Source organism: Mustela lutreola, chromosome 1 (assembly GCF_030435805.1).
Source record: "Mustela lutreola isolate mMusLut2 chromosome 1, mMusLut2.pri, whole genome shotgun sequence".
Taxonomy (NCBI): domain Eukaryota; kingdom Metazoa; phylum Chordata; class Mammalia; order Carnivora; family Mustelidae; genus Mustela; species Mustela lutreola.
Genome location: NC_081290.1, coordinates 1727710 through 1752867, shown reverse-complemented (window position 1 = coordinate 1752867; position 25158 = coordinate 1727710). Strand labels below are relative to the sequence as shown.

Genomic DNA, 25158 nt, shown 5'->3' with positions numbered 1-25158 from the left:
TAATTAGAAAAGAAAAGAGGAAGGAAATAAACCAACCTTCGCTGGGCAGCCTCTACCTGCCAGACGCCATCAGGCGTTCTTCCAGAGTTGGGTCACTGGTTCCTTAAAACAGCTCTGTAACGTGGGTCTTTCCATCTGCCACAGGACCAGACCTCACGCCAGATGGGCAGAAACCCCAGCCCTTTGCATTGTACTTTAGAAGTGCTTTCCTTTTTTTTTTTTTTTTTTTTTTTTTTTTTTAATTTATTTAAGAGAGTGGACAAGAGAGAGCAGGAGCGTGCACACGCCAAGGCCCAGGCAGAAGGAGAAGCAGGCGCCCGGCTAAAGCAGGGAGCCTGACCCAGGGCTCGAGCCCGACCCAGGGCTCCAGCCCATGGGGATCGGGACCTGAGCGGAGGCAGACACTTGACCCCTGACCCCCTGAGGCGTCCCTCGAGTGCATCTTCTCCCGTCTTCGACCTCTAGAGTTTCATGTGGATTGTACACCCCTCTTGGTTTTTATACTTCAACTCATTGCTCCACCTAAATAACACCCTTAAAAGACCATCTTTCAGGGTGGTTTTCAGGATTACACTGAGCTGTTGATGCAGTGTGCGGCTCACGGAGAGTTCTACAAACAGCAGCTACTATAGCGTCTCTAAGAGAACTTCCTGCGTTGGCCTAAGTTCACTCAAAGTGTATTGATTTCTGTTTGACTCATAGAGATGGTCCCATTTTTGGATTCAGTCTATTTGAATGTCAAATGTACTTCTGAGTGAGTAATAACCTTTGTCTACTCCTTATAAAAATAAAAATAAATCTAGATACTGCATCACTAGACCCTTTCCTTGGACAACCAAGCTTAAAGCCTGGGAACAAGAATGACCACATTCACTGTGCATCAAGGGTCAGCAAATTTCTGTAAAGGACCAGATAATTCATATTTTTTACTTTTTTGGGTCTTTGTCACAACTATTCGATATCTCATCGTAGCGCAAAAGCAGTCACAAAAGCAAGCGTAGCTAACGCTCCAATCAAACTTTATTACAGACGCTGACGTTTGAATTTATATTTAACATTAACAGATACTAATGTTTAATTTCAATTTATATGCGTTTGAATGTATTTCTCTTCTTTTGCTTTTTTTCAGCCATCAAAACATGTAAAACCCTTAGCTCCCGGGTCATGCCAAAGTTGGCGTAGTTTACCAACTTCTACCCTAAATTATAATGATTTGATAAAACACCTCTTGAATCTGGCCAATTCTCTTTCCACATCTCTCCCTCTTCATCTTTTTCTCCCACGGCCCCACTTTCATAAACAAGCAGACAGGAAAACAAAAGGCCCTTTTGCAAGAAATACTCCTTCTTACCCACAGAGCCACAATTTTATTTCTCATAAGCAGCTTGGGGTTTTGTAAATACAATTTAGGATTTGTATACAAGTGTAGGTACAGGTTTGAGTTGAAATCAACTAAGCATCGGGACATCGATGCTGGAAAACACAGCGGCAGACAGCACGTCTCGCTGCTGGGAAAGGAAGCAACATCGGCACCCGACTCTGTGTCATTGCTTCATTTGAACCAAACTTCGGAGACGATTACTGGCTTTCTTGCATCTTCTACTCATGCACCTTAAAGGCAGAAGCTATTTGGCCAGGAGATGCAGGGAGCCCAGAAAGGCCCCCGTCCACCCCCCCTGGGTCATCGGCCCGGCCGAGAGACTTTAGAAGTCAGACATGGCGGGGACTGTGCTCTGGAAGGTGGCACCGGGGCCTCTGCTGCCCCTTGGGGCTTGCACAGCTCCTGCTCCGTCCCCTGCCTCCATCCGCCGTCATCTCTCCCTCTCCTCACACCATCTCCCACGGAGTCCAGGCCTCCAGAAAGAGGCGGGTTATCTGTGGAAAACTTCTTTCCTCAACCCACCCCTATCCGAAGGCAAAAGGAGCACGAAACCCTTGCCAACTGTTTAGAAATGGTTAGGGAAAAATACTTCAGTAGTCCTACAAATGATCCTTGACTCCTAAAGCATTTCGTTATCTTCCAGGGGAACCAAGTCCACTCGGGAGGATTCCATCCGCTCCTGTGGATTTTTCAGATTTAGGAATTCTTGGAGAGAAGATCTGGAATGCTGACGTGACCAGTGAAACTTCCAGAATTCTTTATCAAACTGTTGTTAGCGTAGAACCCAGCCCTTCACTATGCTCAACAGGAATCTAGATGTTGACATTTTAAAGAAATATTGGAACTGGGGCTAAAAATTACAATGCTCAGGAGATGAGTGAGGGGCTGATAATGGACAAAAGCACAGGGGACCGAAGGCTCAAGCTGTTTCAAGCTGCAGGAAAGCAGGAGCTTGTCACTTGTCCCTCACCAGCAGCCCTTGGAGGGGCATCTCGCTCAGGAACATTTGTCGAGCGAATGAATGAGTAAATGGATTTACAGAGGGAGGAAGAGGACCAGAAAGACAAAGTCTGGGGCGCCTGGGGGGCTCAGTCTGCCTTCAGCTCAGGTCATGATCCCGGGGTCCAGGGGTCAAGTCCCGTGTTGGGCTCCCTACTCGGCGGGGAGCCTCCCTCGGCCCCTCCCGTTGGCCCCAGCTTGCCCTCTCTCGCAAATAAAAAAATAAATGAAATCCTAAAAAAAAAAAAAAAAAAAGTACGGTTAAGTACTTTCCAGGCACTGGAAAGTTCTAAGCGGAGGCGCAGGGCATGTCTTCTGCCGAGAGCACCCCGCAGGGCGGCGGCCGTTTGACAGCAGAGACGCAGGGATCGCCAGAGACAAGCACTGCAGTAGGACGACGTGAGGAAGCGAACCTTGACCTCTCCCCTCCGGTCCTCCGTGTTCCCGCCAGTGCCTCCCATGGGGCCAAACCCCACCAGAAGCCAGAGGCTGTGAAAACGGGGCAGAGAAGGTTGTAGAGCAGATCCAGGAATGGGGGCAAACCCATCGTCCATGGGGTGAACCGAAGCAGCAAAGCTGGTTTTTCACACCTTCCCACGCACGACACACAGCGCTGGGTCCGTTTCAGAGGCGCAGCACAAGGCCTGATGCACATGTGCGTTGCACAGCAGTCGCCACGATGAGCCTAGTGCGTACCGTGCCCGTGCCTGCGCTACGGTTCCTTCTCTTCTAGGGAGAACTTGTAAAATTCACTCTCTCAGCAACTGTTGTGAGCTGGTTTTAAAAAATTCCGTGCCTTTGCTGGTTTTAAAAAATTCCGTGCCTTTGCTTCCCTGTGCCTTCGTTCATTCTCTGCTCTCCAAAGATGTGCCCCGGCCCACGCCTCTCTTATCGACTGGATGATTGGCTATTAGCTGCCGTTGGAGATTTGGAACAAGGAAGTGGCCAAAGGCTTGGGGAAGCCTTATCTGTGCTCACATTCCAGCCCCCCGCCGCGCCTTAACTGTAAACGTGGGCGAGTCACGTAAACCTCTGTGTTGCTTAAAATCTCAATTTCCTTATCTGCACAAGGAAAGAAATTATGTAGCATCTCAGGAGGTGGTCACGAGGACCCAATGAAACCATTTAAGTAAATGCTTGGTTCCGATGTGATTGCTGTTTCATAGCTTATCTTGGATCAGATTTAAGCAAATTTGTCTTATATTGAAAAATGTGCTCTCAGATCAACGTTAGGGCGAGGCTGCAATGAATCTGGCAATCGTAAGTGAAAGATGCGAGTCTTTTTCATGACTTCATGACCATCAGTTTTATTCTGCTCTTGTCTACCCGAGCTAAGATGTTTCCTTCCTCAAGCATTGACTTTTCTGCCTTTAGATAGTACCAGAATGTTCCGGGCCTTGAGGTAACCCAGGGAAGCTCCCCTCCACGTGATCTCCATGTACAGCTGTGGCTGAGCCACCAGCACATTTCTGAAAGTTGCTTCCTTGGCATTTCAGCATTTTGTTCGAACGACCAACTGAAGCGGAAAGAAAACTGAGCACGGCAGGACGGCTTCGTCTTCAAACCCATTCGCCGGCAAACTAGAAATCTGCTTAGATCAGTTGGGGTTCCAAAGGTGAGAATCGACTTCGGAAGTGAAAGTCAGTAGCTACAGTTTAAAAGTCTGCAGCAAATTTTCTTCCCCTCCCCCACCACTTCCTCATTTTTCTAACGAGAGTTTCATGTGCCTTTTTGATCGACATGGATTTATGGCAAGCCGTGTACTCCTGTTTATGCCGTCATTAAAATTTAAGCAGACATGTACTTTATGGAAAGACTGGCCAGAATTACGATTTTTAAACCCTTCCCCACCTCCAATTTTTAGCACTATAAAAGAAACATTACTCTCACAGAGTTCTTGACAAATATTTCTGGAAATTTCCAAAATCATAAATGCATTTGTAACTTCTATGCCTGATGCACCAATTCCACTTGCTTAGGTTAAATAACAAGAGGATGGAAAAGTATTTAAATATCAGTTTGACGCCTGAGACCACTAGTTATGTCAACATGTAGGTGGGCCTTCATAATGATTTTTTTTTAAAGATTTTATTTATTTATTTGACAGACAGAGATCACAAGTAGGCAGAGAGACAGGCAGAGAGGAGGAAGCAGGCTCCCTGCTGAGCAGAGAGCCTGATGTGAGGCTCGATCTCAGGACCCTGGGATCATGCATGACCTGAGCCGAAGGCAGACGCTTAACCACTGAGCCACCCAGGCACCCCCTTCATGATGATTCTTAAGGATAAACTGCTGATTATCATAAGATACAGCTCCTCTGAGTAATGACATTCTCCCAGTGAATTATGTTTTTAAAATATAGTCTTAAAAATAGTATCTCTTGGGCCATGAAAGCCCTTAAACAATGATTCTCAAGGACTTTCCCTGTCATTGCTTAATAACATTCAGGGCCTCCAGACCTCAGAGCAACTTCTCAAACACTGCATCTACCACACAATCACACCCGTATCTAAAAAAAAATGTGCCAAAACCAGTTGCATAAAAAGATGGAATGGAATGCACCAGACTCTTAACAGTAGTTACACGTGGGACACAGGAATAAAACAAAGTGGTAAAAACGGTGTTAACCCGTTCCTAGGGATTCCTGACCCCGGTTTCCCAGCTTTCTTCTGGAATAATGTGGCAGCGGTGAAGTGCATCAAGTCTGGGTTTGGGGAACGGCAGCGCTGCTCACTGCTGTGTGATCTCGGACAAGTGGGAGCGCGTCCAGGACTCAGCTCCATCATCAAACAGAAGGGATGACAGTAATATCTACCTGCCCGGCTGTGAGACTAAGTGCACGAGTGTGCGCGTCGCTTACACCTGCCGCGGGGGTCACCGGGAGGCGTCATTCTGTTATTCAGGGTCAGTCTTCTCCCGCAGAAGTGACCTCCTGAGAGAAGTGATAAACCCGTTTACTTGTCTTTTATGTTGTTGGACCCGCATACAATGATTAGCAAAGAAGAGACACTCCGTGAAGACTGGTGACCCCAGGAACGAGTGAATTCCATGCGTCGCGTCAAGTGACACAGAATGTCGCTACTTCCTCGGTGACGATCTGGTTGTGATTTTCTTATCCCCCGTCTGCAGCCTTTATTTTAGCCGTCACTGTTTAACATCCGCCCCGAAAGTGTTCCAGGCCTGGCCGCCCTGATCCGGGTCACTAGTGAGAGGTTTAATTCATGATGACGCACGTATCACCCAACAAGGAGCACTTCAGAGGACTCTTACTCTTGGGGCTCTTGGGTGGTGAGGCCGGTCAAAGGTCACCCTCTTGGATTCGGCTCAGGTCCTGACCTCAGGGTCATGAGATGGAGCCCCGAGTCCGGCTCCGAACTCAGCGTGGAGTCTGCTTAAGCCTCCCTGTTCCCCTGCCCCTGCTCTCTCTCCCTATAAAATAAATAAAGTCTTTAAAAAAACAGAATTACTTTAAGATATACCAGCCTCCCTAGTGTTAAAGACATTTCATTTCAGACTTTCACGTGGGTTATAAAGACAAGGTCACATTGAAAGTGTAAGTTTGAGAGTCAAAGGGCACCGAAGTCCACGTGCAAAGTCAGGGTTTTTGAACCAATCCGTGTGTCTCATTAGTGCCACGCTTCTCTTCCGCTGCTGCGGCCCAGAACTACGGGGCAAAGCTGCACTTGCCCCAGAATGTTCCAAACAGGAATAGCTGAGCCACACCTCCCCAGAAAACGAGTCTGATTGCTTTTCTCCAAGCCTCCCTGGATTTTTAAAACTAATATTATTTGACAAAGGTGTGACTTGCTTAAGACCTATTCAGAGTCTCTTATGATGACACAAAAATGATCACGTTCAACTAATATGTATTGTATTTCTAGTATTTGTCTCTCACTGCTAAGCTAGTTGTCGGGAGGAAACGGCCTCCTCGGAAGCTTCCGGCTGTCGGTGTTTCAGTCCTGGTTCCTGCTCTCCTGCCTTAGCAGAGGCCAAAAGTAAAAACTAGTAAACACAGGTACCTGTGCCACCTGCATCGAACCTGCATCTTGTTCGAGAAAAGACACGGACTGTCATTACCCCCCTGAGCTGGGGCTCCTAAGGCTCAGGGGGGTAATGTAGGGGAGAATGACTCATCTCAGGAGCACCTGCAGGGCTACCAAGGGCCGTACCCCAGCACCCTTAATGCCCTTCATTAACCCATTATGGGTCATTACTTTATTAAATGAAACTATTAAAATACCCAGGGGATGAGGTGGGCGGCGCGGATTGGCCGTAATCAGGAGGAGCGTGGTAAGTAAGGAGCCGCGCGGGAGCTCACTGCAGGAGATGGGCAGTGATTAGATCAGGCCGGCTGGTACCTACACAATGTCTAGAGCAGTACAGAGTGCTTCTGCATGCAGGAGGAGAGTGAACCGAAGTGGACAGTGAATTAGTACTGGTGGGGAGTCTTCACGGACATACGGAGTCTCGAGACCTTGAAATTGTCCTACTGTGACTCTAAGTTACACCGAGGTAATGGGACATACTGAGATTGCAGAGAAGTCTAGACACATACTTCTTACTTCACTCTAAGTGGAAAATATGTGCATCAGGATCTGCCGCAAAGTTTTGTGAACTTTGATACCATTACTCCTTCGTATGGAGGTTTTTTATATTGCCCTAGATTTTTAACACATAAAAGTGGGTTTCCGAGAGTTTTCATTCATCTGTTGCCCAAGCCCCCCGCCCCCACCCCCGTGCAACAGACGTGGTAAATTCAGTATCACAGCAGAATTGTAGTACGAAGGCAAAAATGACCAATGTCCCTCAGAGGCCTGAGGTTGACCAGGAAGAAATTCATATTTCTGAGCCCTTATTCTGACCCACGCTCTGGGTCGAGAAGCACCATTTCTACTGCCAAGACCCTTAACTCAGCGGCAGCTTGTCCTCTCAAAGCACAGCCCAGATCAAGGCCCAAAGAGCACAGGGTCTACCTCCCGCCCCCCCCCCCCCCGACCCCATACCCAGCCCAGGTAAAACACTGTTCTGCATGAAACTTCAGAAAAAGGAGAGTGTGAAGTCTGTGAGAGCCGGGCCTACTCACCATCCCAGGGGGCCATTATGTACCATTTTACTGCAATTTCTCTTTGCTTTGTTTTTTGCAATGATGCATTTAGCTATAGCAAGTAGAGAAAAACCCTATTCAAGAGAGTGGGGTCATTATCCGCTCACAAAAGGCCATTTAGAGAAAGAACAGCCCCGTCAGTTCAAGCTGCGCTGCCAGAGTCCAGACCCATTAGCAAAAAGGTTAGCTGTTTAAGTGGGAATGTGAAACAAAATGTAATAATTAGGGCTAAGTCTGGGCACCCTCCCCCTGCCAAGAAAGCTGCCTGGGATCATAAACTCATTCCCTGAAAGTCCTAAGCTTAGGGGAAAGCAAATCACCAAGTCCGAATGACAGTTCGGTTGTTAACCTTTGCCCTAGAGGCAAGGTTTTCATCCTTTCTCTCTTTCTCTCTTTCTTTTTGGTATGTTTTTTATAGATGTCACTTTTATAAGGCTGGGCTGTTCTTTTTCCTGCTTACCACTAGCGACACGTTTCAGACGACTGCTGTATGCGTGTGCGCGCGCGCGTGTGTGTGTCTCTGTGTGTGAACCACGAAAGCAAATACATTCCAACATGAACAGCAGTTACCTTCAGTGAAGAAATATGTGGGAGAACTGGGAATTAATTTCTCTTTGTTTCCGCCTCTGTACTTCCTGATTACTCGTTTATTAACAGGTGACGTACAAGGGACGGGAACAAAAGGCACGTGCAACATTTCCGACAGAATTTGCTACCGTGCCTCCGTCGACGGAGGGAAATACCAGTCGGCGTCTCAGCATGATTGACCACGAGGGGAAAGGCGGTAAGCGTCTCAGAGAAGAGGCCGCACCGTGACGGGACGGGGACGGACACCAATGTTAACCAGACGTCCCCTCTCCGTTTCCTCAGCCGTTTGGCGGCATCCGGACGAACGTCGTTTCACTAACAGATATTTGTCGTTGTTACTGATACAGGAACTGCCCATCATTTAGCATCCTCGGAGGCACACTGCTCCGGTTAGTGAAACAACAGTAGCTCGTACTGCTCATTAAATAGCTACTTCTTGTTGGACTGACGGGCTGAAGGGCCGGTTACGGGAGGGTCACCGCGTGCACGAGGCACGGATAACCAACCTTCGGTAAATAAGACGGGGCCTCAGAGGCCATGGAGAATGCAATGTCTGACGATCCAGAAGGCGCTCTGGGAGGCTGCAGAGCCTCGACTCATCACTCTGAACCGCCGCGATGACTGTAACTCAGGCTTGCGAAGCACAAATTTGTAAGAAGTTCCTATTGCTAGATTATACGACAAATTTGTTTCTTAGGCAGTATTTCTAAAGTGACTTGAAGGTAAAACGGAGATACGGACCAACTGCTTAGCACGTAGCAATTAGGCATTTTATTTATGCCTTCATGGGCTTTTGTTAACACTTGTTTTCATTTTTATGGCTCTCGTAACAAAATATTCACTTTAATCCAGGAAGCAGGACTCCTGTGTTCGCATTGTTTAATCAATAATTTAAGAAGCATTTACGGTAACGGCATTTCCTTTAAATCCCCTGAGATTCCTTTTAAAATTTTTTCACCAAAAAAGTTTGGTGTAGGTAAAGTTGGTTTTTTTCATCCTTAGTTTTTAATTAAAAATTTGTGAGTGTCCTCGACACACACTGTCACGGTAGTTTCAGGAGTACAACACATGACTCCACTCTCTGCTACGCTGTGCTCACCACGAGGGCAGTTAGCATTTGTCACCACGCAACGTCACTGCAGTACCACCGGTGACATCCCCTGTGCTGCCTTAGTATTCCTCTGCCTCGCTCGTCCTCTAGCTGGAAGCCGGTGCCGTCCGCGCCCCTCACCCGCTGTTGTCTAGGTAGGGTTTTGTATAGGTAGAGCGAAGGGAAAGAGACAATCTTGAAATCTATAATTGCACTTCGGATTGTGGGGAAAAGAACAGATGTGAACAAAGGCACAGGCCAGTAAAAGGTTGAGAGAAGGACATGAGTTAAATTCATCAACAAACATTTTTGAAGACCTACTATGTTCCAGGTGCTGTTGGAGGCCCTTGAGATACAAAATGTCAGTAGAGAAGACAAGAAATGCTAAGTGCCATAAAAACATCCCTGGTGCCAGATGATGCTAAAGGTTATCAAAGAACAGAGCAGAGCATGGGAGATTCAGAGAAGGGCTGCTTCCGAGATTTAAATGATGTGAGAGGGTAGGCGCCTCGAGGAAACTTTTGTACAAGCCTTGAAGGAGGTGAAGAAATCAGTCGCATGGATATGGGCAGGTGGAGAGGAGCGGCTACCCAGGCTACAGATAAGAAGAAATGGGAAAACGGAAGGGGGACTAGTCCCTGCGGAGGGGGGAGAGCACGGGAAGAAGGCAGCTACGTCATCTGAGGCGGACGCCGTCGGGGACTCTTTTTCTTTTTTTAAAGATTTTTATTTATCTATTTGACAGAGATGACAAGCAGGCAGAGAGGCAGGCAGAGAGAGAGAGGAAGGAGGAAGCAGGCTCCCTGCCGAGCAGAGTCCGATGTGGGACTCGATCCCAGGACCCTGAGACCATGACCTGAGCCGAAGGCAGAGGCTTAACCCACGGAGCCATCCAGGCGCCCCAGTCGGGGGATTCTTAACATAACTTTGAAATGCTTGACCTTGGAAATGATTGGGAGAGATAATAAAAAATAATCATTGTCCCTGATTAGCATATGGAACGCGGATCTACAAAATAAATATGTAAATGGAATCCGCGGACACACACCTCCATACGCGTTTTCTAGGCAGCAGCCACCAAACTGGACACAGTCACTGTCGGGTCATTCACGCTCTGGGAATCACACGTGCCCGACGCCGTGTTAGGAACAGGGTCACAGTGATGACCAAAACAGACGCAGTTCTCGTACTCATGGCAAAGACGTAGTTTATTTAAATGAGGCGCTTGTTATCTCCTTATCAGTCTGTGGAAAATCCCACAGAGCTAGGAAAGTATGTGGTGAGTTACTAGACCAACTCTGGGAGTCAGGAGAAGCTTCGACCGGGAAGCAGGGTTTGAGCTGAGACCTGGGGCTGCATGAAGGTTCACGAAGGAAAGAGACTCTAGACAGCGGTGGAAGGAAGCATGGCATGTGTGACGCCCTCGAAGAGTGAGGGTGAGTGAGGGTGCAGCGGAAGGCGGGGCACACTCACACGGACCGCGGAGGACAGGTGAGCAGGACTCTTTACGGTGGCGCCTGACGGGATAAGGGGAATCCACGAGGCACGGGCAGCCCCCGCGATGAATGCAAAGTTGAGAAGAATGAGAAGCTGCCACGAGGCCTGGGCACCAGGGTGGACGGCGGGAGTGTTCACCGAGGACAGGAGCTGCGGGAAAGGCTGAGTCCCTGCGGCCCTGGCTGCGAGGAGAAGCCGCCAGTCAGGCTCCGCGGCAGGGAGGGCCCAGGGCAGGCCACGCCGAGCCGAGCTGCAGTTCCCTGCTGCTTTCCCATCTCCCATCTTCCTGGAGTCAAGTGAGCTGTAAATCAGACAGCGAGGGAGCCCCCTGATGCAGAATGTAAAAAGTCAGCTCCTGGGCACAGAACGGTGGGGAAGGATGGAGCAGGCGGGGCGGGGAGAGCCCAAAGTGACCCGGAGAGCATGGCCAGATCACACGGGATCTTACGGGCGAAGTCTTTATTTTTCTGCAAGTGGCAGCCAGCGAGGGAAAGAGGGACTCTGCTGTGCATTTATAAAGGGAGCTCATTCACGTGCTCTGCGGAGACCGGAGCCGCTCATGGAGGACAGAAGCTCGTGTGGAGGGTCTGGCGGACTCGGGGAGGGACGGGGCAGTTTCTACCGTCGGTGGTTGGACACGGTGCGGAGGCGCAGGAAGACCCGAGAGGTACTGAGTTGGGTTTGACTTGGGCTTGGGAGGTCTGACAGGTGCTAGGGAGGAGTTCCAGACGTGGGTTTGCAGAAGTGGGTGGGGAATGGTGCTCTTCTTTAACGGAGGACCAGGTTTGGGGAAGATCGCGCGCGTGGTTCTGGGCCTACTGAGTCTGTGAGACGACCACCGCAAACGTCAGTCAGCGCCTCCTCTCTGGCGCGGTTCCCGCCGACTCTCACTGTGCTCCCACAAGATATTCTGCAAGGCCTTTTATATAAAGTGTTTTCTCCAATCCTCAAAATGTGGAGGCGGACATCATTTTTCCCATCTTACTGATGAGAAGACTGGGTTCAATATTCCACTCGCATTCAGCACTTGGAAGCCAGGCCCTTTAAACCCCAGCTGGGGCTTTTCTCGTCTCTACTGCTTTACTGCCGGTCACCGAGGCATCGGAGAAGGCTGTACAACAGGCTGAGCAGAAGTGAAAAAGCTGTTAGGTGATCCTGTTTCATTTGGGGAAAATGTAGATTCTAGAGGAGGCTTCCATGAGTTTCCATCCATCAATCAGTCAGCACTCCCTGGGCAATCATTATATGCTTAGGACTTGGCTGGCCATTACAGAAAGATTACGAATACTATAAGGTCTGACCCTTGATTTCCAGGGGTTAAAATTTAGTCAAGGAGGCAAAGACGCTCCAGAAATAATTTGACATGTGGTAATATTAGATGCTGATTAGCTGCCCAATGGCGTGGGGCCCACAGCCAGAGAAAAGGACCCCGTATACCATGCTAAGGTCTTATTCAGGTGAGACTTGCACTGTGTGCACAAAAGGAAATTGAAGGGCAGATACTGTGTGGTGATGGTCTCAGATATTTCGGCAGCCGAGTGCTGGTCTGCAGGCTGGCTAACTCCTCGGGAAATTTCATAAGACACACAATTGATCATAGTTAGCTAAGTGAAGTGTGGAAATGGACTGAGAGTTGAAGTTTCTGGAAACCTGTTTTATTTAACATTGGTTGTTGCAATTCCTGCAAGTGGAAGGCTTTTGTTTTGTTGGGGTTTTTTTAGAGACAGGGGACAGCAATCTGTTCATATCTTTGTTGAAGGAAAGCTGAAATTGCAAATGTGTTTAAATCTGATACGATCTAAATCCTTATCCCAATAATGAAAAATGTCATCAGCAAATCTGACTCTAAGATCTTTGAGGCTCTGTAAAGATTATTCTTTATGGGAAAATCGCCTCAAATTTCTTTCCAGAAGGAAAGATAAGACCTCTCTTAAATAATGGCATCTGGAAAATTGAAATTTTCTTAGTAGGAAGCATTTTAATAACTGGCATTTGTATAGAACCTTATGATTTGTAGACCACTTTATATACTTTATCTTATATGATAACTAAACAAAGCTAAAGTGTTGTCAGAAAGTTATGTTGGACAAATTGTTCTCTGGAGAGGAAAAAATGCGTGGTTTTAACCAGTTTAGAAATTAAAAAATCAGTATTAACTTCTCAGTCATTAAGAGGGAGGTCATGGGTTGCCATACAGTAAAACAATTGTCTAACGATAGCGTAATGTTGATAGTTATAACAATTGTAACAACTGTCTAATGATATAGTAATGATGATCATTGTAAGAATAACGCGATTGAGCCTTTGCTCTGTGTATGATATTGGTCTACTCATTTGTATGTATTAATATGTTTAATCCTACAAAAAACCTTGAAAAAGACATTATTTCTGTATTACAGATGAAGAAACTCAGGCACAAGTGTTTAAGTCACTTGTCAAGTTCATAAAACTAGAAGGCAGAAGAGCTGGACCTTGAACTCAAGAAGTCTGGTTGCAGAGCACTCCCTCTTAATCACTAAGGACTCCTCCAAAATGTAAATTGTCTCTTATAGAAACAGTTTCTTAAATAAAAATTGTAGAACGGCCAACGATTCACAAACGAAACATAACGGGAAAAAGGATAGTATGGTGAACGCGAACCAGGAGTCCTCAAAATTACACAGAAAGGAAGAACAATCACAAACAATTAAAAATCTGCCTAAAGAATTAGAAATTGAAATATTTCTAACGTTCTGGCTATCTCCGAAGAAAGAGAAAGGAAGGTTAAGAAGGAAGAGACTAATTTATGATCCAAGAATAACCCAATGTTATCATAATTATAAAAATACATGTTTAGTTCTTCCTAAAAATATTTCCTGCTTTACTTGGAGAGGACATCAGTAGTTCTAATACAGAAGAATTCCATTCCCAAGCAAGAGAGAGGGTCTAGAGACAAACAGAACTTTCTAACAGCATGGGAACCTCACTGAGGACCCCGGGCTCCCTAAGCCCTTCTCCACATTGGGTGTGAGAGACGTGAAGGAGAAAGTGCAAAGGAATCCGTTCTTCTAACTCTGTCCGCTTTGGGGTGAGGACACCTGGCACACAGATCTGCTCCGCATTCCAGAATTCTCTTGTAACAAGAAAGGAACTTTGTCCCTTGAACTTTGAAGCTGTTTGTGATTGGGATGGAAAATCATAAATCCCCATCAGCTCTGATACAGTACACGAAGGAACTTTTAGGGCTCTTTGCATTTGGGGCTGAGTGCAAGAGACTCTTTTCCGATGTTCTCCTCAGGAGGCTAAAATACAGAATTTTTCCTAGTGTCTTTATGCAGTAGAGAGAGTCAGGTGTAGACCTCATGGCACCCGTTTCTCTTGTTACTGCCTAGTGATGGAAGCCACAGCGGAGATGCTCAAGTGTAAGACTTAGCTTTTTGACGCCTCATCTGGAAAGCCACCTATTATCTCCGACGCAAAAGAAAGAGTGTTTTGTCTTGTCTCGTGACAAGTTAAATTTCCTAAAGTGATATGAAAAATTATCCTATTAAAACCTCTGATACATAATGTGCTGAATTTTTCAAAATCTAGTTTAGATTAAAAAGACTTCTAGAATATTTAAGTTTGTGGAAGATTTTTTATCTCATTAGGGGAGCTTTACTGATATGAGGGACTTGTTCTCATAATCACAGTGATCAGAATAAAGAACACTGGGCCTTACAGGGATTTTGCTACATTGTTTTTCTGGAACCCGATCAATTTCATACTATTAAAAAGAAGCCGCTTTACTTCTTGACCTCCTAAGTCATTCTCCACTGAAAGACTTAGAGCAGAGTTTTTCCAATTGTGCTCTGCAACAAACAGGGAGGGTAATGAAAACAATTTGGTGAAAATAAAAAAGTTAGGTGTTAAGTGTTACAAAATAAGAATGAAATAGATGGGCTGGATTAGGAATATTAGAGTACAACACACATGATAAAAATAGCATTATTCCATTAATCATTGCATCAGTTATTTATCTGTGTATGTATACGGGGGTGCAATATAAAATATTTGTTTTTGATAAGGGTACAAAGAAAAATTGTGGAAACCACTGACTTGGAGAGATTGTTGAACACTACCTCAGCCCAGTACGGAGTTAATCCTTCACTCATAAACCCGAAAATCCAGAGTGACTAAATTTTGATAAAGTCTCATAATGAATATTATACAGCGGTGACTAGGAGTAAAGAACAGATTTAAGCAACAATACAGATTAACCTCAGAAACATGAAACTGAAATGAAAAAGTACGTTGCAGAGAACTACACACAATGCACTATTTCTATAAAACTCAAGAACAAACTTAATTCTGTATTAGCTGATGACACATGCTTATGTGATAAAAGTGTTAGAATAAAGCCCCAGAACGGCGAAACCTAAACTCCAGAAGCCTGCGGACCTCTGGGGGGGGGGGGGCCGCAGTGGGGTCCTGCGGGAGAGCCGGGGACGTTCCCACGGTGCCAGTATCTTCGCTCTTGGGGGTGGGTTCTGCTACGTTCCATGGCTTCATATGTTCCTCGGCTTGTGTCGCACTGGTTTTTTGGTGGCGTCCAACAATAAAAGTGAACTTGCTAAAGCAGTTTTATAAGGAAATACACCTATTTTTTACCAACACTGCATTTGGCAGAGGTCAGGTAACTCACCCGAACCCCCTCCCCGGATGGAGCGGCCGGTGACGCCCCCGCCCGCTCGGCTCGAGCAGGACCCGCCTCGAGGCGGCCGCGACGACGGAGGGACGAGCCCATCTGCCCCGACGTGCAGCCCCGCGGCCTGCGTGACGCTCCTCTGTCCGCGCCTCAGTTTCTCCCGCTGCACGAAAGCAGCGCGGGTCACCGGACCGTCCGTGCGCTCTGGTCCTCGCAGCCGCGGCCCGGGCGCCCGGAGCGGTTTTCCCGATCGCGCCGCGACGGACGCGCCCGAGACGGTTCTCGAAGCGGCCGGACACCGACCCCCGGGCCCCGCTCTGCGGCGGCGAAGGGCAGGGGCGGCTGCCGGAGCCGCTGCCCGCGGGGTCCGGCCTTCGCGGAGGTCAGTCACCGGAGCCGGAGCCGGCCCAGCGGACGGTGGTCCGGCGCGCGCACTGGCTCAGCCCCCGGGCGCCGTCCCCGACCCGCCTCCGGTCCGCGGTCACCGAGAGCCGCTGGCGCCGTCCGTCCCTCCGGAAGACACGAGGGGACCCGGGGCCGCGTCTCTGGCGGGGAAAGCGCGGACGGTGCCCGCAGGTCCCTCCTGCCGCCACGGCCCCGGGAGGCCAAGGCCCGCGGGGAGGACGGCGGGGCCAGGCCGGGCCGAAGCGGGCGGCGGGGGAGGGGGGCGGCTTCTGCGTGCAGGAGGCCGAGGCCGAGGCCGGGCGAAGCTCTCCAAGGCCCGCGGGACCCCCGTGCGCGTCGGGGCTCTGCGCGCCGGACAGACGCGGCTCCGGGACCGGGACGCAGAAGCGCGTCCGGGTCCGGGTCCGGGTCCGGGTCCGAGTCCGGGTCCGGGTCCGGGTCCGGGTCCGGGTCCGGGTCCGAGTCCGAGTCCGGGTCCGGGTCCGGGTCCGGGTCCGGGTCCGGGTCCGGGTCCGGGTCCTGGTCCTGGTCCGGGTCCGGGTCCGGGTCCGGGTCCGGGTCCGAGTCCGGGTCCGGGTCCGGGTCCTGGTCCGGGTCCGGGTCCGGGTCCGGGTCCGGGTCCGAGTCTGAGTCCTGGTCCGGGTCCGGGTCCGGGTCCGGGTCCGGGTCCTGGTCCGGGTCCGGGTCCGGGTCCGGGTCCGGGTCCGGGTCCGAGTCCGGGTCCGGGTCTGGGTCCGGCTCCGAGTCCGAACACGGCCCGGCTCGGAGAGGACAACCGCGGGGCTGACGCGCTCCTCTCGCGCTTTTCGCTCTTGTTCCTCTTCCACGCGAGGGCGGCAGCGCCGGGGCCCGAACCTCCCCAGCCCGGGGCCGCCGCCAGCCCGAGGCCGAGCGGACTCCGGCAGCGGCAGGAGCGAGGGTCATCCCGGCCGGGGACGTGCGAGACGGGCCTGCGGGTCACGGCAGCATCTGACACGCGCAGGGTCTGGTCACCGAGGAAGGGTCAGGGGCTCCCGCCGCTGCGGCAGCAGCTCTGTCCCCAGAGTCCCCTGTCCCCAGGTCCACCTGGAGTCCGCCAAGGCCCAGGCAGGTTTGCATAAGCGACTATGTCAAGGCCGTTGAAACCCTCTCCCTGTCCAAAGTAAAAATACGTGTATTAGCTAATTTTCAAGAATTGGCATTTACTTGTTTGTTTTTCCTTAGAAAACTCCCCTCACTGACCTCCAAGGCTGAAGCTGAGCGCTCTGCGGACTTTGACCTCTGCCCCCGCGCCCCTGAAGCTCGTTCTTGTCTCTGGAGTCCCTGGACCTGTGTTCGGAGATGCTAAGAGGACTTCATGCTCCGGTTTCCTTTAGGGCCTCTCAGCGTTTGGGATCATCCTGGGATGCACTGGGGAAAAGCCAGAAAGACCCAGAAGCTTCTCCACGTGCTGTGTTGGGCCCCAGAGCCAGCCCAGTGCCGGGTCCCGTCTGGTTGAGAGCAATGGTTTTCTCTCCACCACGGTTGCGCAGTGGCTCGTAGGAGCCCGGCTGCTCCCGGACACCTGCCCTGAGCTGCCCCAGTCTGGCAAACGGCCGCATGGCACAGCCACTCAGGCAAGGCGGATAGTTAAGTGGCCTCCAGGACAGGCCTCGACCCACACAGGGGAGGTGGACCGCGGGGCAGCAGGCATGTGCGGGGCCTGTGCACGGGTGACGGGGCCTAGGGGGGCCACCGCCCACTAGACCAGCCCTGCGGCCTCCAGCCCCGAGGCAGACGGACCTGGGCAAGTCCACTCTGCCAGACGGTTCGACTCACGTCTCCACAACCCAAGCCCTAGCACACACCATCGTTTTAAGATTAGAAGATTTTGATGCTAAAGGGGAAAAAATACCAAAGACATGATGTAGGTCTGTCAGAATGCAATGAGCACAGATACCAAAGATACCAAAACCAGCTCCTGGAGTCGTTGGACTCTATCTTGGAGCAACGCATTTTTAAGAAAATAAGGATTTTAACACAAAAGCACTCTTGTCTCCAGCCTTAGGACAAATCTGTAAGATACGATTTTGAGCTACCAGCTGAGTCATTTTTTTTGTTCCTTTCTCTTTCATATAATAATCATGGAGAATTCACATAGTGTTTGAGTGAATAATAACAACAAAACCTGTAATCATTTTCTCAAATGGAAAAAGGGTAGGGGAGATTTTTGCGGATGGTATAAAGGCTTTGCATTCCTAACGTGTCCTAAAATCCAAAGGTCGCAGTAGAAATGGCTACTGGATGGTAAGTCCCAAACTGTGGCTCCGTGGGATTCTTCACAAGTCTGACATTGACTGGACTATTAATAAGAGGAAACTTTTAGAGGAAAAAGTAGTGTAAGAATTAATACATCAGAAAGTAAGGATATATAATTTTTATAGCTTATGCTCCAGAAGGTCAATAATTTAATTCAATCAAGACTATAACATCATTTTTTCTTTTAAAAGATTTTATTCAGGACCATGACCTGAGCCGAGGGCAGACGCTTAACCGACTGAGCCACCCAGGGGCCCCTTTATTCCTCATCTGGATTTCAACTCAGAATCAGGATAGGGATACTTTTAAATTATTATTAAGGCCCACGTAAGGTCAGGAGACGTGTGGATGACAAACCAGAGAGGGCACATTTGGGGAAACTTTTGGGAGCAAAGACAGGTACTAGACGGTGAACCAGACATACCGGATGGACAGGGAGTGCAGTCCGGATGGAGGGAAAGTTCAGTTACAGGCATTGTTTGGGCCATTTCCAGTAACTCTGTTCAGCTGGCGGGAGAGTAGCATAAAGGAAAGAGCAGGAAATGTGGCAGGAAAAGACTGACTGGATCCTTCATGGACTGAATCCTTCATGGAATGAAGGATTCGGAGCGTCAGGTTAAGCAAGCATGTTGGACGGCTCACGGCTCAGCCCGCACACAGCTGCTGCCCCACCACACAAGCACCACTCCAGCCGCTGTTCAACATCTACCATCGAAGGGACTCTTATTTACAGACGGAGAGTTTAGTGCATAAGGAAGGATATTGGGAGCCTATAAAATGCCATGTAATTTACTCTTTTACCTACCCTAAACGCACAGATTCATTTTGCTTTAACTCTACGTTTGCAAAGAAACCACGTCACATAAATACTGTCAAACACGTTCCTGTAAAGGGACGGGTCTTTGGGAGAATGGGTGGGAGGCAGGGGGTGTGCAGGCAGGGGGACAAGTGGGGGTCGCATGACTGCGTGGGTGGGTGGAGCCTGGGTGTGCGGTGCCGGTTATGATCAGACCCAGGTGGACGGAGAGGAGAATGGGAGGCTGGACGCGCGAGTGGAGGGGGGTGGGGGCTGACCTGCCGGCGACCTGAAGCGCTTGGGTATGCGTGGTCCCATGATTCCGTGTTCCGGAGCCGACCAAGAAATGTCGATAATATAAATTCGAACAATTGTTTGCTAGTAAAATTTTAGTCTGGTTATAGGAGTCAAGCACACTCTTATTATACTCACAAAGTGCACTTTCTTCATTGTCAAAAGACAGGCCCTTTCTTCCCTCATCCCTTTCCCACACCGGAACAGGCCCTGAAGCTTTCCCAAGCACGATTCAAGTGATTACAGTGATTTTTAAAAAATGACCTTCACCAGCCTATAAAGTGAGAGGATTCAGTATATTAACAGTTTTAAAAGTTACGAAACACTGAGGTTTATTTTCAAAACCAACAAGCACCAACCAAGACGTCAGCCAGCCAACCCCAAATCCAAACACCCGATTAAGTGTGAGGAAGGCGCTAGTGCTCACTAGTCTCACTAGTGAGGGGAGTTTTAGGAAACCTTCCTCCCTTGCTACTCACAGTTCGGTCCTCGGACCAGAGCAGCAGCGGCAGCTGGGAGCTTGCTAGAGATGCAGAATCTTAGATGCCGTCCCAGACCTACTCAACATGCAGTTTTCTATGCATTAAAGTTTACATATGCTATATGCTTTTCTTGGAAATTCAAAATGTATACAGTGCCATAAGTTGTTAAGTTTTGCTTATTTAATCATGGGTTTCTTTTTGTCAAATCCTGGAAACACCCATTTAACATTGCTTGGGATTGTATACACGGTATGGGTGATGCTACAGTCAACGAATCCTAAAGGCTCCCCAAGTAAAGCATCCTATGTGTGTGTTCATTGTGTAGAGATGCATATGCGTGTATCTGTACATGTGGGCACATATATTAAGTTACATCCATGCATTTATGTATCAATAGAAAAAAGCCACAATTATTTATGAATTTAGTAAACACAAAAAGAAAATAGACTTCTTAGATTTGAGAGAAATGGTGGAGTGCAATTTTAAAATTTTGGTGAAAAGAAGGAATTTTGTGAAAATGAACCAGTTCAATCAAGAGGTTTTTAGGGAACGTTCATGTGGGGCTGGGATTTTCTTTTACTCTCCAAGATCTTTTCCAAAATATACATTCTTCACTACTGAGGGCTAATTTTTTACATGCTTTGTCCCTCTCATTCCTATTCAAGTATTTTATTTTTGAAAGAATGCTATTTGGGAGGCTGTTAATAGTCTTTAAGGAGCGTTGCTAAAGAGTGTTTTCAGATGAACTTTCCTTGGGTAAGTAGAAATTGATATGAAAGATTTGGACTTAATTGATGTTACTGGACGTAATCTGAAAGTCTGCCTTCCTATGGCGGTGATCAGATCCTTTAAACAATATTATAAACAGGATACTTTGTTGGAGTTGGCTCCGTGTTCACTTAGTGCTGACCCAAAAGTAAATGAATGCTACTACAACCCCCCATCCCCCACCCCCCAAAAAAGCACAGGAACCAGAACTGCGGCTTTTTTAATCCCAGAGACTAATCACTTGGGGATAGAAAGGACTTTGTAGTTGCAAACTGCACTTCATGCTGCCCAGCCTCGGGGATGAGCCGGAGTAAGGCTGAGATTCTGCTAGGCTGTGAGGAAGCCAGAGATGGTTTTACGTGGTATTTACACATCTTTCATTTTCATAGCCACGAAATGATCTTTATATTAGAAAACTGAAGTCAGTATAGCAAATGTGGTAGGTATTATCATTTAGGAGGAGATTACATTTAAACAGAAAGCCATTCGACAAGTGAGTAACATTACAGATACGTATACAATAAAAATGACGATGCAGAAATGTAAAGGTTTGCAGCACGAGAAACCCGCCTCTAATCCAAGCCTTCTGTCGTGCTGAGGAGTAGGAAGGCCTGTGCAGGGGGCAGGTTCATGGGGATCAGAGCCCAGAGTTAGTTCTTAGGTTCCAGTTGTCAGTGACAGTGATAATCTGAGATGAAAATACCTTGAGTGCATCTGAAATGCCGCTGAGCATGTAGAATTATCAGTCACAGCGAGGGTCTACTTCTTTACAAGTTGGACAACAGATTATACTCATTCAGTTCATAATTTTCAGGTTTTGCAAAGCATTCAGTTGCATCATTAGAGCAAAGTGAAGAAATCCCTGTCTCAAACGAGGCTGTGTTTCTCTTACTCGAGGAATGAACCTTACACTGTCAGGAAGTCTGGCTCACACCCGTTGCCACTTTCCTGAGGGTTGGTTCCGCCTGCAGTTTTCAGATGGAAACGTGATCCAGTAATGATTCTGCCTCCAATTTCTTTATTATACAAAATATGGAAAAGGACTCTCCGCGACATTTTACTTTCCAGCGCCCGGGCTTCGTATCTGTGGAATTCCAATAATTAACTGATCTCTGCGGTAACGTGGAGCCCCACGGTCCCGTGGCTTCATAGCTATTCCCGAGATGAATGGTACAGCACATCCCCAGACACAGTCTACTTCCAGGGAGGAAGATGCTATTAGATAATGAAACTGGCGTTTTTTGGTGCCTCCTTTGTGACAAGTACTCACAAACGTGGTCTTCTTTAATCTGCTCATCAGTGTGCGCGATTCCTAGTCCCCACACGCAGACGCCGAGCTCTGGGGGCGGGGGGGGCAGCCACTTACTCCACACTGCGCAGCGAGGAAGCATTTTGACCCCAGGTGTCCTTTTCCAAAATCCACTCCTTTCCTCCGCCCCACCAAACCACCCTTTCATGACCGGAATACATTATTATTAATTTTGAGATAAAGTTACTGGGGCAGAGTTGCAGAAAAAAATACCTATTTGCCAACTTGTCAACACAGCTGCAAAAATATTCTAAAGACCGCCTAATTGTTTAGAATATCGAGAACACGTGTAATTGTGGAACTAAACCCTTAAATACACGGAATAGATTAATGACATGAAAGTTTATCAAACTCAATTTAGATGTGAATTTGGTGTTTAAAAAACCTCAAATTCTGATGCGGATCCAGGAGACAGAGAGTAACAGATACAAACATTCCTGGGAGTAGAAAGAATAAAATCCAGATGAATATCATAAGTAAATAGAAGGATTTATTATAAATAAATAAAAGTATATGCAAATAAAAATGTTTCTGAGATTTCAGAATTGTCCGAGCTTTCGTTTTAATGAAAATAGGAAACAAATATTACCATTATCTGGAAGAGAATAAGCAATTGCTTCTGAGCAGAAAGGAAATGTCTAAAATTATAACCATAATATTTATAACTGAAAAGATGTATTTTATAGCAAAATAAAATTTTGTGTATGCATGTGAGTATTTGTGCATATTTGGTTGGTAAGTCAAAAGTCAAATTTTAAACATGCGTTAAGCAGCATCTGATTGTTGGATCAGCTTTCAGATGGAAATGGTGCACAGATTTTGCATTATCCTTTGAAATAATAACTTAGCTGAAAGAAATTCACTTTCTGAACAAACAGTTTTGATCTGCAGTGTCGTTGTGAGGTGCCAAGAAAGAGAATTTCTTGAGGATACAGAGAATCCTCTGTATCCCCAAGATACATTGGATAATGACATCGGCTTTGAAAACATATTTAAAAGGATGAGCCTTCATTTCTAGCTTGCGGGCTTCGTTTTCACTCATATTCCGAACTCGCTTGGAAATGCACGAAAAATTACTTGGAGTCCTTGAACTAGCACATTCACGCCTCCGAACCACAGCGGCTTCCTTGTTTCAACTGGTCATCCTGCTAATAGTAACGGAACGGTCAACACTTCAAGTGAGTTAGTCAGTTCCTATCCCTGCGATGCTCACGCGTCTCAGACAAGGTGCCCTGAGGACCGAGTGCTCAGCTGGAGAGTGGAACAAAGTGGCCATGACTTTCCCAGCAGCCAGCAGTTTGTGAGTATGAACGAGGTCGATGGCTTCACCAATGTGGTGGAGGTCCTCAGTCTCCACGGAAACCTTCTCCATCCTCAGAACGTTTCTGGAAGCCACCAGGTGGTGCCTTGGCTTCTCACAGGTCCTCATGGACAGACTCTTGCTGGGCACCGCAGCCCGCCATCGGCGCCCAGCTTCTCCCGAAGCTCCACCAGGGGCAGCCACTCCCGGCGTAATTCACCAGCGCTGCCCGTCAGGCTTTGCCGTGCTGGCTCTCTTAGGGCATGTGTCAATCCTCTGCCACGACACTGTTGGGCACAACCCACCGATTCCTTGGGCCTTGACGGTGGCAGACCAGTACCTCACGTGGATGCCAGAGGAGGTTATGATCCCTCCTGACTCCCTTCCAGATTCCAAAGGATAAAGTGCAGAGTCTAGGAACTGATAGCTCATCGATGGTCACCGGTGGATTTATTAATGAACTGGATTATGAGTGAACTGGGCAAGTGCCCAGTGTGTCTCGTTAACTTTGGTAAATTTTGGGCTGGAGAATGTGATTTGGATCTAAAATCGAAGTGTTTCACCCTATTCCCACCAAAATGCAGACATTGGGGGCGTCTGGATCCCGGGGTGGGTTGGGAGGGTGATCCCAGATCCAGATGGATCTTTTAGAGCGAGCTCAGCACACAGGCAATGGTCGGAAGGTCACAGTCTTGCCTCGTCGACCTGTTATACTGGCAGACCAGAGCATGGAGAGGGAAGGGTAGGAGTGAGCCAGACGGTCTGAATGTCCGCTGCTCCCATGTGGGTCCGGCAGAGCAAGAGATCTATGCGCGAACAGTCACTTGCAATACAGGGACGTCCCCCTGCCCCCCACTCCTCGTCTGCGGGGCTGCGAAAGAAGCTAGAAGTTTGCTTCAAACACCACAGTCCTGGTGGGAAGGAGAACAAGGTTCCTTCCTCTGTGGAAACATGACGGCAGGAGAGTAAACGTCTTCCCTGAAGTTTATGTAGAACACGAAAAAGTGCTGGTGAGGAAGGGGAGAGACAGAACTGCCGCCTCACCTCCTGTTACAGTCCGTTCGAAGGACCCCAGTGGACTGTAAAACAGGACCCCAAGTGTTAGCTTCTTGAGAGAGTCTCTCCAGCTTTGGCGTAGCTTTCTGCCTTGCTACCTTCCCTGGGTGTAATGTTGGGCAGAGGAGAGAATCCAAGCAACACACCTGCTGGGCGCAGAATTCTCTTTCCTTCCAAAGTCAGGAAGGAGTGCCATTGGCTTGGCCCATCAAGCCTGGCTATTTTCCCTTAAAACTCATTCTCTTCCAGAAGAAATCGCAGTCCCCCAACCTGAAAATCTGCTTCAGAGAAGATGCAAGAGTTCACCAAACATACCCACACGCGTCTAATCCCAGCAGTAAACATAGTTAAGAGGTTTTTCGCTGGGCGTCTCTTCTTCACTCAACACAAAAAGGCAACTGGGGGTCTGTCCTGTGCGTTAACCAGACACGGCCAGTCACGCCTGCACCCACCAGGGGACCTGGCCCGGCACTAATCTGTCGTTCCCCACTCTCGGCATAAGTCATAATCTATAAGCAGGTATGTACCTGGGAGCTGGTTAACGTACGCAGACGTGAGTTCTGAAGCAATCAAAACATGAAAACTAATTAAGATGATAATAAACAGGAGTTCAGGAATTCATTTAAATGGAAGTGTTCATTAAAACATTTATCCTTTCTTTATTTTACGCAGCATTTATGAGGTGTATCTGTATTTACCAAGCACAGTTGATGGGGATAAAAAGGCAGATTTAGTCCTGTGTTTTGGGAGCTCACAGTCCAGGTGTCAAGGCAGACATGGAAAGAACCAAGGAGAACGGTCATCAATCCTCCACAAACGGCAGGTGCAAGAGAGCTCATAAAAACGCAGCCTGATACGTGCTACAATAGCGGACACAAAGTGCTGTGGGGTGGAGAGTGGGGAACAAGTGATTTTTAAGATAACATTAGGCATTCTCTAAGTTAGAAAGATTTGAGAACATATTCACGAGGATAAGGACCTTAATCGTTTAGCACACAACTGTTCCGAAGCCTGGATTTCTGCGTAGTAATGGTTTAATGTGCTTAGTTTTTGTTTTATTTATGACACATTCATGGCAGCCACGACTAGTAATGACCTCTGGCTTGTGAAAATAGATCTTTAATGATGTAAACACATTTACTGAGA

At 48.0% G+C, this 25158-nt stretch overlaps 2 protein-coding genes across 2 annotated transcripts in view; both read right to left on the bottom strand.

Annotated features, from left to right (window-relative positions):
* RASGEF1B (RasGEF domain family member 1B) overlaps positions 1 to 25158 on the bottom strand; it is a 148018-nt gene that overhangs the window by 71033 nt on the left and 51827 nt on the right. The window lies entirely within an intron of this gene.
* LOC131818865 (protein TsetseEP-like) lies at positions 15713 to 16654 on the bottom strand. The gene has a single exon (XM_059153622.1). The coding sequence runs from the start codon at positions 16652 to 16654 to the stop codon at positions 15713 to 15715; it is 942 nt and encodes a 313-aa protein (XP_059009605.1).